This window comes from Salvelinus fontinalis, chromosome 1, assembly GCF_029448725.1.
Source record: "Salvelinus fontinalis isolate EN_2023a chromosome 1, ASM2944872v1, whole genome shotgun sequence".
Taxonomy (NCBI): domain Eukaryota; kingdom Metazoa; phylum Chordata; class Actinopteri; order Salmoniformes; family Salmonidae; genus Salvelinus; species Salvelinus fontinalis.
In genome coordinates this window covers 7,378,338-7,393,939 of record NC_074665.1, presented here as the reverse complement: position 1 = coordinate 7,393,939, position 15,602 = coordinate 7,378,338, and the positions used below count along the sequence as shown (strand labels likewise).

Genomic DNA, 15,602 nt, shown 5'->3' with positions numbered 1-15,602 from the left:
GTGTAGGGTGCAGTCTTTCGGATGGGACGTTAAACCGGTGTCCTGACTCTCTGAGGTCATTAATGATCCCATGGCACTTATCGTAGGGATGTTAACCCTGGTGTCCTGGCTAAATTCCCAATCTGGCCCTCAAACCATCAAGGTCACCTAATAATCCCCAGTTTACAATTGGCTCATTCATCCCCCTCCTCTCCCCTGTAACTATTCCCCAGGTCGTTGCTGTAAATGAGAACGTGTTCTCAGTCAATTTACCTGGTAAAATAACGGATACATTTTTAAAAAGTAACCTACTTATTGTTGTACAAGTTCAGGACTTAGTGAAGGTATCTCCTCTGTCATGCCTTGACGTTCGGAGAAGAGGCTATAAAATAACATTTCGGAATTGTTTGTGAAGAGCAATGTATATATAGCAACCTGAAAATGATGACTTTCCATTTTACATAAGTCGTTTTATAAAGTGATCCTAAAACGTTTTTTCTTCTTCTTTATGTGCACATGTTGATACGTTTACAATCTTCACTGGCAGAGGCGCGGAGTTAACGTATTATTGGTCCATAACCCGTAATATGCCCCCAGTTTCCCCCTTCAGAAAGCCAGGCTAAAAGCCTGCAGACACATGTCACAACCTCTGTCGTTTGTGTCAATTTGAACAGGAGGTCGGAGAGTAAATGGACAACAGCACTGCCACGCGTCTCTCAGGAAGAGGCCGGGCGGCGCAGGTACGGGGCGGTCAGGACTACCTGTGTTTGGACCTTTATTTGGAGTAACCACCATTAAGCGGTCGCGAAACCGTGCAACGCATCAGGGTTCTTGACATCCGTGCTGGAAACCGCACGGCTTGGCCCCGCTTATCAGGCTGTCAATAAAACGAGACGGGAGGCTGTGGCTAGAACAGGTGCTCCCGATCCCTGCCCACACGGCCCCGCTCTCCAGAAGCTGATCAGGCGTGAACGCAAATCTGTCCAGCCGGTCTTCCCTCTACCACGGTCACCCCGCTTCCTAATGCATACAGTACAACAGCACACACAGACAGCCACACCAGCCTCTCTCTCTCTCTTTCTTTCTCTCTTTCTTTATCTCTCTCTGTCTCTCTCTCCTCTCTCTCTCTCTCTCTCTCTCTTTCTCTCTCTCTCTCTTTCTTTCTCTCTCTCTCTCTTTGTCTTCTTTCTCTCTCTCTCTCTCTCTCTCTCTCTCTCTCTCTCTCTCTCTCTAGCTCATAGGAAAGGTTGATATGGCCCAACATGTTTTTTATTGTGGATATTTTATTATTAATAAGCCTAATTTGATGTAAGAATTGTCTGCAAAAAAATATTTCAGGCAGCAAATACTTTCAGAAAATATGTGTGTTGTTACAGTGTAAATATTGTAAAGTTATAGTACATTATTAATGGGGCAATAAAAGCGACAAAAACAATATCATCATAACAGTAGCAACAATAATAACCTAATTATTACAATGTAGTATAAGGTCTATTTACATTATTTTATATAGGCCTAATATTTGTACTTTTGATTGTGAATAGCGAAGAGACAGAAATGCAAGGAATTCGATGGAGAGTTTGGGTCCAATTGAAACACGAGCTATCCAGGGAATGACAATCTCTTGTTCGCTCAGACTGATAAAATGTAAAACAAATCCCGTAATGTTCAGCCTCCCCTCTCCAGCCATGCAGAACATTATGCTGCTAAATACGCTTCACGAGCCGCCTGTTTACTGCCGCCGTTGCACACAGAGATAAAGGTCCTAACGAAAAGCGGAGAGATACAGGGAGAAAGTTGAAGACTTCTGAATGGAGGAGGATTTTCACGTCTTGGTTTGGATTGATTGCAATGGCAGCAAGGTACGTCTGAACACCAACGAGATGGTGTGGAGCGTTCACATTTGTTGTGTGTGTTCTCTATTGTGACATGATAGTATTGAAGTTATTTGTATGGTTTATTATGTTTATTGAATAGATAGCTAAACGAACAACAACTAACAAGCCAGTAAAAGGAGATGAACGGCGCGTCATGAGAGTGCTCAGCTCATGCTGCGTAAGAGAACGGGAAGCTACATGTTATTCATTGTGACATCAGATACATGCTTTAAGTTCAAAGACGTTTTCAGAACTCGGAATGAATAAGAGATCAATTAGGTAATCTATAGCCTGTCACATTACGTCTTCCACCTCAGTTAGGCGACACCATTAGGCCACACCATTACGACTTAATATGCCCAAAATACAATCCGTATGAATGTATTCGCATTGTGCATGTATAAGCCTACATAGGCCGATTAAGAAAAGTGTTCACACGAATTAGTTAATTAATGTGCCCCATATGTGTAATCAATCCCCTGTTCCGCTCTCATCTCTACCCCCCCCCCTCCCTCTCCACTGCTCCTCTCGATTCCCCCCTCTCCCTCTCCACTGCTCATCTCTATTCTCCCTCTCTCCCTCTCCACTGCTCCTCTTTATTCCCCCTCTCTCCCTCTCCACTGCTCATCTCTATTCTCCCTCTCTCCCTCTCCACTGCTCCTCTCTACCCCCCCTCTCCATCTCCACTGCTCCTCTCTATTCTCCCTCTCTCCCTCTCCACTGCTCATCTCTATTCTCCCTCTCTCCCTCTCCACTGCTCCTCTCTATTCTCCCTCTCTCCCTCTCCACTGCTCATCTCTACCCCCCCCCCTCCCTCTCCACTGCTCCTCTCGATTCCCCCCTCTCCCTCTCCACTGCTCATCTCTATTCTCCCTCTCTCCCTCTCCACTGCTCCTCTTTATTCCCCCTCTCTCCCTCTCCACTGCTCATCTCTATTCTCCCTCTCTCCATCTCCACTGCTCCTCTCGATTCCCCCCTCTCCCTCTCCACTGCTCATCTCTATTCTCCCTCTCTCCCTCTCCACTGCTCCTCTTTATTCCCCCTCTCTCCCTCTCCACTGCTCATCTCTATTCTCCCTCTCTCCCTCTCCACTGCTCCTCTCTACCCCCCCTTTCCATCTCCACTGCTCCTCTCTATTCTCCCTCTCTCCCTCTCCACTGCTCCTCTCTACCCACTCTCTCCCTCTTCACTGCTCCTCTCTACCCCCCCCTCTCCCTCTCCACTGCTCCTCTCTACCCCCCCTCTCCCTCTCCACTGCTCCTCTCTATTCTCCCCCTCTCCCTCTCCACTGCTCCTCTCTATTCCCCCCTCTCCCTCTCCACTGCTCCTCTCTATTCCCCCTCTCTCCCTCTCCATGGCTCCTCTCTATTCTCCATCTCTCCCTCTCCACTGCTCCTCTCTATTCTCCCTCTCTCCCTCTCCACTGCTCCTCTCTGTCCCCCCTTTTCTGCTTCTCTGTCTCTCACTCCCTCATGTCTATTTCTCTCTCCCCTTTCTCTCTCTCTCCCCATTTCTCTCTCTCTCTCTCTCTATCTCTCTCACTCTCTCTCAATCTCACCCCCATCTCTCTCTCTCTCTCTCTCTAGCTCCCCATCCATCACTCCATCACTCTCTCCTTCTCACTCTCTATCTCACCCCATCTCTTTCTCTCTATCTCCCCATCTCTCTCTCCTTCTCTCTCCTTCTCTCTCTCTCTCTCTCTCTCTCTCAATTCAATTCTCTCTCTCTCTCTCTCTCTCTCTCTCTCTCTCTCTCTCTCTCTCTCTCTCTCTCTCTCTCTCTCTTCTCTCTCTCTCTCTCTCTCTCTCCCTCTCTCTCTCTCTCTCCCCCTCCCTCTCTCTCTATCCTGTGTGAAATGTTTTAATAAGCCTCAGTCTCTGTGTGGAGGGTTAGATTTGTTTTCTCCCAGCTCCCTGGTCCTGGATCGAGCCATTATCCGAATTCCCCCGGGGTGATTGGATGCATTTTGTCCGGAGTAGACAGCCACGTCCTGGATGTTAGGAATTCACTTTGGCTCAACGTGACAAGGCTGACTTCGATCTACAATTGCATCTGAAAGCGCAGCTAGCTGAAAAATCCTCCGCCATTAAGCGCTGCTCTTCCCTATATAACAAGAGCCTCCATTTGCACACAAATGCTCACACCTCACATCTCTGCTATATACAAATGAAAGGCCCACGTCTGTACAGTGGACGCTGTAATTGTGGTGGCGCTATCGGTCAGTCAGTCTAGTCTTTCACAGAGTCGAGAGGGAAAGTACTAACGAGGGGATTTGCTCTAAATCTCTGACCCTTGAAATTAGATTAAAGATTGACAGTGGCTTGAATAAAAAAAAACTCGAGATTGACACCTGCCAAGCAGGCTCTCCCGTGATTGATTCTGATGCCTGATGCTAGCAACAATAATGCTGTGGCTCGTGAGGGGCTGAGCAGGCGCACTTCTCATTCACTAGCCAGGAGTGGCTGAAGTCAGTGTCCGTGTCGCACTGTGAGCTGACAGGGGAAAATGGGAGCTAACGAGGTTGTCAGATGTCCTGACAAGACAAATGAGAGCTCGTCACACCCTGCGCGTTAATAACGTTTAATGGAACCGTATTGCACCGTTCAATATACAAACGTGTTTGGGCGCCGGAAACCCACATCGCAGCAGTTAATTACGCACGGCAAAATACTGTATATTACACGTCTGTTAATAAAATGCTGTTGGCCTGGATTCAGCGCCACAAAGGAGGCCCTTATCCAACATACATATGTTGAAATAATTTATCTATATGTTCCAGCCCCAATGTTCACCTTGTGTTATTTAAGAGACTTTCAGTTATCTCAATAAATATGAATCCAAGGCCTTGTCATAAAACAACAACCTGCAGTGGGTGATCCAAGCACCAACATCAGGCTTTCTCACAGAGCAGCTGAGGATGCAGACATTGATGTTATATATAGACATATAGACTATTCTAGACGAATAGAGAGTAAGGAGCGAGACTGATGGGGCTCCACCTCCCTTCATGCGTTAAATGGCGCATCCATACTGCTTATTCTCTCACGGAATGCTTAGAGCTCCTTCATGGCACATGTCTGTGTAGCTGAGAGGATGCCCTGAAGACCATAGTCTTGGTGGAGATGTATTGGCTGTCTCATCATCTGAGGACGTGGCATCTACCCCTCTGTATCCCCCTGCAGTGTGAACGGTCCCCAACCTCTCACCTAAATGCCCTAGTTTCCCCCATATTCATAGTTTGAGCACAAGACTGAATGGAACATGAAAGGTATGAACACATGTTCTTCAAATTTGAAGGTTTTGATAATTTCGTAGAAAACGTTCAATATCGACGTATTTATCGGACTTCCCCTTGCCTTGCCACCTCCCCTTGCACGTTGCATTGTATAACAGAAATTCCCGTTGGATACACTGACGTAGACACAGAAGCACACGCATGGACACATGTATGCTCAAATACACCCCCGTGCATACCCCGACAATTAGACAAGAAACACACAGTTAGACCTACTTGTAAACTGGTGTGTGTCGGAGTGGGAGGATTGCAATTACGGCAGATGTAGTTTAACTCTAATCTAGCGCAGTATCTTGATTTACAGTGGCTCAGTTCTGCTCTGGAGGAGCGGGCGAAACGAGGGGGTGGGGGGTAAAAATAGACATACTTTCAGTAATGAAATCACCTGCCCTTTGGTTCCTCTCACAGCCAGCACCTTCCTGCCTACCCGTGTCACTGCAGGGCAAGCAGCAAACCACAGCACTTGTCGCACAGGAGAATTAGCCTGGATATGGATCCGACTGGACGCTTCGCAGGACGCAGTCAGAGGAAGGTAATTACACTTGCAGTGTGTTGGTACCTCAGGGACTAAATAAGGCCAAGATCACCCACAATTGTGTGTGTGCGTGCGTTCGTGCGTGCTTGTGTACGTGTGTGCGTGCATGCAGCAGGTAGCATAGCGGTTAAGAACGTTGGGCCAGTAACCGAAAGGTCGCTGGTTCGAATCCAAAGCCAACTAGGTGAAAAATCTGTCCATATGCCCTTGAACAAGGCACTTAACCATAATTACTAATGTAAGTCGCTCTAGATAAGAGTGTCTTCTAAATGATTCAAATGTAAAATATATATATATATTAAAAAAAGAAAGGTGTGTGTGTGTGTTGAGGGGGAGGTGTTTGCATGTTTATATTTTTTTGTATACAAATGTAGGATCTTCGTTTGATTACCCTGTTGCTGTATTTGAGGTTTAAAAAGGCTCCTGATGTTTGCAATTTCTAAATACGAAACGTGTATTAACCCCTTCAAAATTACCATTAATTATAATCCACATAATAATTCACCTTTCTAGCATACAGGCTCAAATTAAATTCCTACATCTGTATGGCGCCAGGGCCTCTTGAAGACAGAGCAGGAGAGTGAATGGGCAAGAAGGAGAGAGAGAGAGAGAGAGAGAGAGAGAGAGAGAGAGAGAGAGAGAGAGAGAGAGAGAGAGAGAGATGGAGATGGAGATGGAGAGAGAGAGAGAGAGAGAGAGAGAGAGAGAGAGAGAGAGAGAGAGAGAGAGCGCGCTTAGGAACCATCAGTAAACAATTAATGAAACGTGGCAAAACAGAGCCTTCACAGAAATGTGCGCATTTTAAAAATGAAACGCGTGTATGGCGTAGGTCATTAAGCTTTGAGCTACGTAGTCTACTGTAGCTCCGGGCGAACCGGGAGACGAAACATAGAAGACCGAAAGTGACAAACTCAACGCGGGTCTCCGTGATATGTTTAAATGGCTACAAACAACAGTGGATCCACACAGAAAACTGGGCGATGTAAAACACAGCACACTAAATCAGGCAATAACGACGACAAACCGTCTGGAAAATGGACTCAGAGTCAAGAAAACATTTCTTCCCCCCTCTCCCAGTCTGCATGACACATTTTATCCTGGAGTAAATATTCTGACGATAATTGAACTGAATTTGATTTGTAAATTCCTAATTTCTGAATATGAAAGTGCGACGAGGAGAGCAGAAATAGTTCTGCCCGTGCGCCATCCTATAATGACTTTGACCATTGGCAAGATACTATGCATAATGTGTTGAATTTTAACTTGCTAATATGCTATTTTCTAGAATAGACTGTAACACCATGCATTATTGATGTGGCTTTTTCACAAAGCACAATGTGCGGTGAGACTTATAGGATGGATCCTGGAGAGCTGGGCCTGTCGAAGTTCATTGCATGAAAACACCATATATATATTATTCTATAGAATAAATGGGTCTATGAACCAATCTCATAACCTTTCAATATTTCATATGAATTGCATTATTTTAAATAACTTCGATGTAAAAAAATAAATAATCGAATTTTTAATTAAGTCGTTGAGAAATGAGGGAAGAAAGCTATAGCCTTTTAAGACATTTTACAAGTCCTTTAACCCACGCGGTTAGTTATATGTTGGTGTGAATGTGTTTCCCTTTCCTCTACTTAATGGAAAAAACATTTGACCTGTTTCAGGTCAGCTAGTCATTATCGATTTTATGCAACTCTCTTATTGTTGTATTAGTACAGCTTTATGCATAGGCCTATGTTTGCCCCCAGCAAAGCAGTAACTTTTATTTGACAACCTGTACATACAATCCTTTATACTCCTTTCAAATCTATAAGAAGCTATAAGAATCAGAAATGATTCTAATCAGACGCGTAATTACAAGCAACTTTCAGCGCTCTGCTTTGATATCAACGGGTAGGTTGCATGAGCAGCATAGCAAAGCCAAGGCAGCGGCAGATAAAGTCCTCCAACCGTTTAATGTTGTTTGAACCCCATCTGGTAATAGGCTTGTCTTAGATCTGTCTCCTTAATCAGGGTTATAATTAAAGGTGGTTCAAGGCCGCGGAGAACATGAAAAGCCGTAATTAATACTAGCCTACACCGGACCCCAGAACAGATGCAACCGTCCTTCTGAGAGAAAATCCCATGGAAATCATGTACAAAAGTTTGTTTGCAGGCTGGGCTGTAGAGGTTAATCCGTCGTCTTGAGAATAGGAGCACATTTCCCATTCGGCGCGGGGAGTCGCGGCGGTCGGGAATTCACTTCCCTGTCATGCATGTTTTCATATTTCTTTGACGTCTATTGATTTGAGGACAGCTGTACGGCTTTGTCGCAGGAGAGAGCCCCGGTCACAATGCATTAGCGTGACGCGTGAGCACAAGCCCAACATCTGAGAAGCCAAACAGGCTCAGGGAACGCCTGACAAGCGGCACTTACAACATGATCATTATGGAAAAGCCACACGTTTTATTGGGCGTAATGAATGCCTCGTCTTAATCAATGTAAATCTGTTGGAAACACGACGTTGTGTTACTTTATAACTTCCTAAAAGCGTTAGCATTTATTAACAGGAACTAGCCTGTCTCTTTTTGACCTAATGAGATAGGTCTATCATAAAATATGAATCTACATTTAAAAACGCAGGTATTCGTTAATATATGAACATCTATCTTAATACATTAGTCTATAATACAATTGCATGACTCACAGTACATACTTGTATAACCTTGATAATGTTATAATTTTCCAGCCAATTCAACCAACCTCCAGCTGTAGGCCTATATCGTCTAAGTGTTTGTCTATAACATCATTTGGAGAAAATTCTTGTTAAAATGCTAAGAATTATTTCAATGCAAATATATTGGGTAATTTAAATCCTGACACACACACACACACACACACACACACACACACACACACACACACACACACACACACACACACACACACACACACACACACACACACACACACACACACACACACACACACACACACACACACACAGTGAGTAATATTCCTAAACACAGATTTTATGGGCTTAAACCATGGAGCGTTCTCTGTGTGTGTAATTGGCCACGTGCTCGGATGCCCTGAGTTCAGCCTTGGCATCAGTTTAGTATCGTGGAGGGAAACAAATATTCCAAATAATTTCAATTAAAGAAAGAATTGTGTTGATTAAGGGTACTGGGTCTCGTTTGCTGCTCCAACGGTGATGACTAAAAACCTGCATTTTCATTAAAAAAAGTACAAAAATATTTCTGAACCAGGCCTACTTCACCAGGTTACAACTATATAGCACAGTGCTGCTAATGATGACCAACAGTCTTATTCATCATCATCATCATCATCATCATCATCATCATCATCATCATCATCATCATCATCATCATCGTCGTCATCTTCATCACCTTCTTCATCATCACCATTATCAACATTATTACCATCTTCATCATCACCATTATCAACATCATCACCATCTTCATCATCACCATTACCAACATCATGCACATTTAATTTATGCGAATCACATGGGATTTTGTTTAGGCTGGGGATTTACCAATCCCCCTAATAATACAGGAGAATGGTGTTGAAAAAGTTTACATCGTAGGCTGGCCCCATCTCAGATTGTTCTGGTCAGAGGAACAGATGGACCAATCCCCCGCACATTGTCCTCCTGTCTGCCCACTCCGACTCCTAGTAAAGTACTGCGTTCAGTGGCATTTCAGCGTATCCGACCCCGACGCCCCGTTGTTGCGTTTTTAACAAATCACCTCCTCACTCTTCCCCTTCACAATGAATCAAGATTTACAAAATGGGAGATCTCCTCCCTTGGCAGGGAAAAGTCCATTCCGGGCTTTAAGGTGGTGATTTACGCGCAGGCTAGCCCTCGCCTTTCCCCACCCCTTGACGGCTGCTCCGGGGCATCCACTGAGACCACCACTCCGGGGGCGAGGCCGGGGCTCCATGGAATCCGCGGCTGTAATTTGTTACTCGGCTGCAGACTATGGAGAGTCACGCCACGCTGGAGATGTTGCAGTGCGCTTCCCAAAAGTCATGGAAGTTGGACACACACACACACACACACACACACACACACACACACACACACACACACACACACACACACACACACACACACACACACACACACACACACACACACACACACACACACACACACACACACACACACACACACACAGTGACCCAACAACAATGTTATGAATCCCCCTGGCCTCAGACTAACTTTTGGCCTAGTTTGTTCCTCCTGAGAGTTCCATGTCCTCCTCCCCCGGGAGACCCTTCCCTCCCTCTATACATATGTAAAGGAGACAAATTAAAAGGGCTGAAGAAAAGGTGCAGAGCTAGTAAATCTTAAACAGACAATTGCCACCACTTGTGATTCCTTAATGCAGCTCAAATATGCTAGTTTACCAATGTGGTCTCCGGTCAACGCTGTTAGAAGATACATAGCTTTATGTGTAATAACTCCCACTACTGTTTAGTAAACTGCACAGTTAAACCACTTATTGCGATCCCACCAGTACAGCTGAAAGGTAGGCCTACAAAATGTGCCCAAAGCAGTGTTAACTCTCTCACAATCTGATCAATTATAGCGACACTGATCCCAGTACAGTAACATAACTCAATAACGTGGGGTCTTGTTCTCCAGACGTGGCTTTTAGTATAGTAAAAGTATAATAATTGCAACTTTACGCATGCCTTCCATGAAAAAGTGCAGGCAAGAAAATACAGTAAATATTGTTATTTGAGAACTAAGGTGATCTCACTAACTGTTAGATTCTTAATAATTAAATATGATCATTGTTTATTGGAGATGATATGCAGTCGGCCTGGGAAGGCAGACTAGTTGGACACAGCACCGTGCAGAAGAAACTCAGCCCTGGGATTTGACCTTCCCCTTAGTTCTGCTTGTGGAGCGTGGCTGCCCCCTAGCGCTGAAATAGAGTCATACGCGTTCTCACCTTCATCGAATGTTTCTGCACAAAAAACAAAACTCTGTGCTTCATGGTGACAGGTAACTTTGTGCCAGTGATGTTTTTCTTAATTACAGTGTTGTGTACCTGTTAGTTGTCATATAGGACAACAGCAAAAGTAGGTCTATCATTCAAAGGTTTTCGTCCACCTCAGCGTTCCGTGGAACCTTGTGGAATGTGGCGTGGTGCTGAACGGACAGCTCCGAACCAGTGTCATAACGAAATATATCGTTTTTTAGAGCTCACAAAACGAAGGATTTATTTGATTTCTTCAGTTTTATGAGTAGCTTATTTCCCGCGCTGATGAAGAACCTAAAACATAGGAATTAGATAAGATCATTAACTTCGTAGAGTCTCGCATGGGCGCCAGACAATTTGGCTTTTCTAAGAAACAGCAAGGCTCCAGTGAGAAAACCAAAACATGTGTTTCATTCAACAGTCGAACAGCCAAAAGGAGCAAAAGTAGGATCCTGTAAATTACACTAATGCTAAAAGAAAGAGTATTATTTTCCCATTTGGTCTGGGAGAAGGAAATGTCAGAGCCATTGAAGAGGTTCGTCTGTATTTTCTCCCCTAATGAGCACATCTGAGAGGTGGACACGGAAGACCGGAGAGGCACAGATACAGATACCCGGGACATATTAAAACACCGTTCATTGATTTACCCTCCTATGCTTTTGAGTTTATTTTTAGGTGTGGGCCTAATGGACTTTGTAATGACTAACTTCATTAAGTTTCGTATCAGATATCGACCTATTCATGCATGGCTGTGGATTTCTCATGCAAAATGGAATTAGTTACCAGTACTGAACTTTTGAATGTAAATTGTGTCATCGTTATGGAGAAAATGTTACAGCTGCTAATAAACCATTAACTTCCCATTTCCACCAATTACCTACATCCTAAAATAGTTGTATTATTCTATACAAAGTATGGCCTTTGTGATTTCAAGGTAGTCTCTCTCTCCATCTCTCTCTCTCTCCATATCTCTCTCTCTCTCTCCATCTCTCTCTCTCTCTCTCTCGCTCTCTCTCTCTCTCTCTCTCTCTCTCTCTCTCCATCTCTCTCTCTCTCCATATCTCCCTCTCTCTCTCTCTCTCTCTCTCTCTCTCTCCATCTCTCTCTCTCTCTCTCTCTCTCTCTCTCTCTCTCTCTCTCTCTCTCTCTCTCTCTCTCTCTCTCTCTCTCTCTCTCTCTCTCTCTCTCTCTGGGGAGGCTGGCATTTACTTGATGATTTCTGCCTTTAAGTGCACGCTTAGAGTGCAGTGTTTTTATCTACACCTAAAATAGCTGCGGACTGGGACAATTTAACAGGCAATTTAACTGACTGTGTGTTAGTCAGGCTGTCTGCCTCCCATACTCTGCCAGAGAGACATGGCATGATGGATGTGGGCAGTTTAAGAATGGTGAACACACACACACACACACACACACACACACACACACACACACACACACACACACACACACACACACACACACACACACACTCACACACACACACACACACACACACACACACACATGCGTTAGACGTTTGTCAACAGCGGGCATGCTAACTTCAAGGCTTTGACTAATTGAGCAATAATTGAGATGTCTCTGGTCCTTGCTACTGTTGCCACTCTTGTCATTGTTGTTTTGTCTGTCTGTTGAAGACAGCTGAGTGGAAAAAGACAGTCATCTCGACACAACATGGCAAAGACAGATTCTATGAAGTATTTGAAGTTGATCAAAGTGCAGAAGGGGATAAAACATTTGTCATCAATGGCTATGTAGTCTGTTGCATGCTCCAGTGTGTGTGTGTGGTAGTGTGTGTGGGGGGTTTGTGTGTGTTTATCAGAGACAGATGGGAGAGGTATGGTGCTGCCTGGCAAGGATAAGAACAGGTACAGCTGTTTGGGCACACACACACTCACACACACACACGCACGCACACGCACACACTCTCTCACACTCTCTCTCTCACACACACACACACACACACACACACACACACACACACACACACACACACACACACACACACACACACACACACACACACACACACACACACACACACACACACACACACACACACACACACACACACACACACACACACACACACACACACACACACACACACACACACACACATACACACGCACACACACACACTCACACTCACACTCTCTCACACATACACACACACACACACACACTCTCTCTCTCTCTCACACACACATACACACACACACACACGACTACACAGACACCCTGCCATATTTCCCAATACAAATACATATGGAGCCATCAGAGGCCAACACACTTTCATTAGAGTAACATCTTGTGCTGGAGGTTGGAGCAGCTCTGGGCTGGAGTCGGGTGGTCCAGACCCGTCAGTAGGAGGAAGCAGAGGCGTTTGTCATCCCCCTCTCAGGGCTCTGTCCTCCTGGAAGAGAGAGAGAGGGGACAGAGGGCTGGGTGGCAGAGCATCTGGCTCTAGGATCTCCAGCTGCAAGGAGAGAGAGGGAGAGGAGTGTCTCTGCAGCCCAGGGGAGGGACTCCAACTCCTGCAGCCAAATCCACAGCCACCACCCTGAATGGAGAGGAGATGGAGGACTGTGTGAGGATGAGGAACTTGTTTATGCACACAGTATATAGATGATTTTGACTTATGATCAGTGTTACTCAACAGCTCTGAAGAGGGTTCAGGGCCATGTATCATGGATAGGGAAGATTACATTACACAATGATCATGTCCTTGTGTTTCTGTGGGCCTTTTAGGGAAGTGTTCAGCCCTAAAAACCAACTCCACAGCAGAGAGGGAAAAACCAAATCCACAGCAGAGAGGGAAAAACCAACTCCACAGCAGAGAGGGAAAAACCAACCCCACAGCAGAGAGGGAAAAACCAACCCCACAGCAGAGAGGGAAAAACCAACTCCACAGCAGAGAGGGAAAAAACAACTCCACAGCAGAGAGGGAAAAACCAACCCCACAGCAGAGAGGGAAAAACCAACTCCACAGCAGAGAGGGAAAAAACAACTCCACAGCAGAGAGGGAAAAACCAACTCCACAGCAGAGAGGGAAAAACCAACTCCACAGCAGAGAGGGAAAAACCAACTCCACAGCAGAGAGGGAAAAATCAACTCCACAGCAGAGAGTGAAAAACCAACTCCACAGCAGAGGGAAAAACAACTCCACAGCAGAGAGGGAAAAACCAACTCAACAGCAGAGAGGGAAAAACCAACTCCACAGCAGAGAGGGAAAAACCAACTCCACAGCAGAGAGGGAAAAAACAACCCCACAGCAGAGAGGGAAAAACCAACTCCACAGCAGAGAGGGAAAAACCAACTCCACAGCAGAGAGGGAAAAACCAACTCCACAGTAGAGAGGGAAAAACCAACTCCACAGCAGAGAGGGAAAAAACAACTCCACAGCAGAGAGGGAAAAAACAACTCCACAGCAGAGAGGGAAAAACCAACTCCACAGCAGAGAGGGAAAAACCAACTCCACAGCAGAGGGAAAAACCAACTCCACAGCAGAGAGGGAAAAACCAACTCCACAGCAGAGAGGGAAAAACCAACTCCACAGCAGAGGGAAAAACCAACTCCACAGCAGAGAGGGAAAAACCAACTCCACAGCAGAGAGGGAAAAACCAACTCCACAGCAGAGAGGGAAAAACCAACTCCACAGCAGAGAGGGAAAAACCAACTCCACAGCAGAGAGGGAAAAACCAACTCCACAGCAGAGAGGGAAAAAACCAACCCCACAGCAGAGAGGGAAAAAACCAACCCCACAGCAGAGAGGGAAAAAACCAACCCCACAGCAGAGAGGGAAAAAAAACATGTGTATTTATGTTTGGGTGTATGTATGTACAAACATTTGGGCAACAGAGTGTGTGTCTTTGTCTTTCTCTGTGTGTGTGTGTGTGTGTGTGCACGTCAGTGGCGGTGCTTGCGTGTGTGGGCTCAGTACACAGACCCCAGAAAATGGCCGAGGTGTGAGGGACGTCTAGTAATGCCGAGTGACTGGCACAACGGACCAGAGGATAATTTCACCCACACCATGACCCACAAATCAGTGCAGCCACGAGGGACACAACTACACAGCCACAGCCAGGGCCCCTGAGATAGCATTTAGCATCTAGCATACTAGCCCCTGGTTAGCATTTAGCACCAGGCAACTTTTCCTTTGCAGGCATTTCATCATTTTAGGTCCGATCCATGGATGATTCAGAGCATGGAGAGGGCATTTAATGTTAACAATTAAATGCATACTTAAGGGTTTGTTCTTGGGCCATAGCTGGGCTGATTTATGATTGACTGTTTAGAAGAGGGGATGGAGAGATAGAGGGTGGATGGAGAGATAGAGGGTGGATGGAGAGATAGAGGAGTGGATGGAGAGATAGAGGGGGGATGGAGGGATAGAGGAGTGGATGGAGAGATAGAGGGGGGATGGAGAGATAGAGGGGGGATGGAGGGATAGAGGAGGGGATGGAGAGATAGAGGGGGGATGGAGAGATAGAGGAGGGGACGGAGGGATAGAGGAGTGGATGGAGAGATAGAGGGGGGATGGAGAGATAGAGGAGTGGATGGAGAGATAGAGGGGGGATGGAGAGATAGAGGAGGGGATGGAGGGATAGAGGAGGGGACGGAGGGATAGAGGAGGGGATGATAGATAGAGGAGGGGATGGAGAGATAGAGGAGGGGATGGAGGGATAGAGGAGGGGATGATAGATAGAGGAGGGGATGGAGAGATAGAGGAGGGGACGGAGGGATAGAGGAGGGGATGGAGAGATAGAGGTGGGGATGGAGGGATAGAGGAGGGGATGAGAGATAGAGGAGGGGATGGAGGGATAGAGGAGGGGATGGAGAGATAGAGGAGGGGATGGAGGGATAGAGGAGGGGATGATAGATAGAGGAGGGGACGGAGGGATAGAGG

At 45.8% G+C, this 15,602-nt stretch overlaps 1 protein-coding gene across 1 annotated transcript in view; it reads left to right on the top strand.

The window, feature by feature from the left end:
* Nucleotides 1-1,714: 1,714 nt before the first annotated feature.
* Nucleotides 1,715-15,602, top strand: part of rcn1 (reticulocalbin 1, EF-hand calcium binding domain) — a 39,992-nt gene continuing 26,104 nt past the window's right edge. Inside the window, exons 1-2 of the mRNA XM_055862319.1 lie at nt 1,715-1,841; nt 5,560-5,683. Coding sequence (XP_055718294.1) covers nt 1,831-1,841; nt 5,560-5,683 — 135 coding nt within the window. The 5' untranslated portion in view covers nt 1,715-1,830. The remainder of the gene's footprint in view (nt 1,842-5,559; nt 5,684-15,602) is intronic.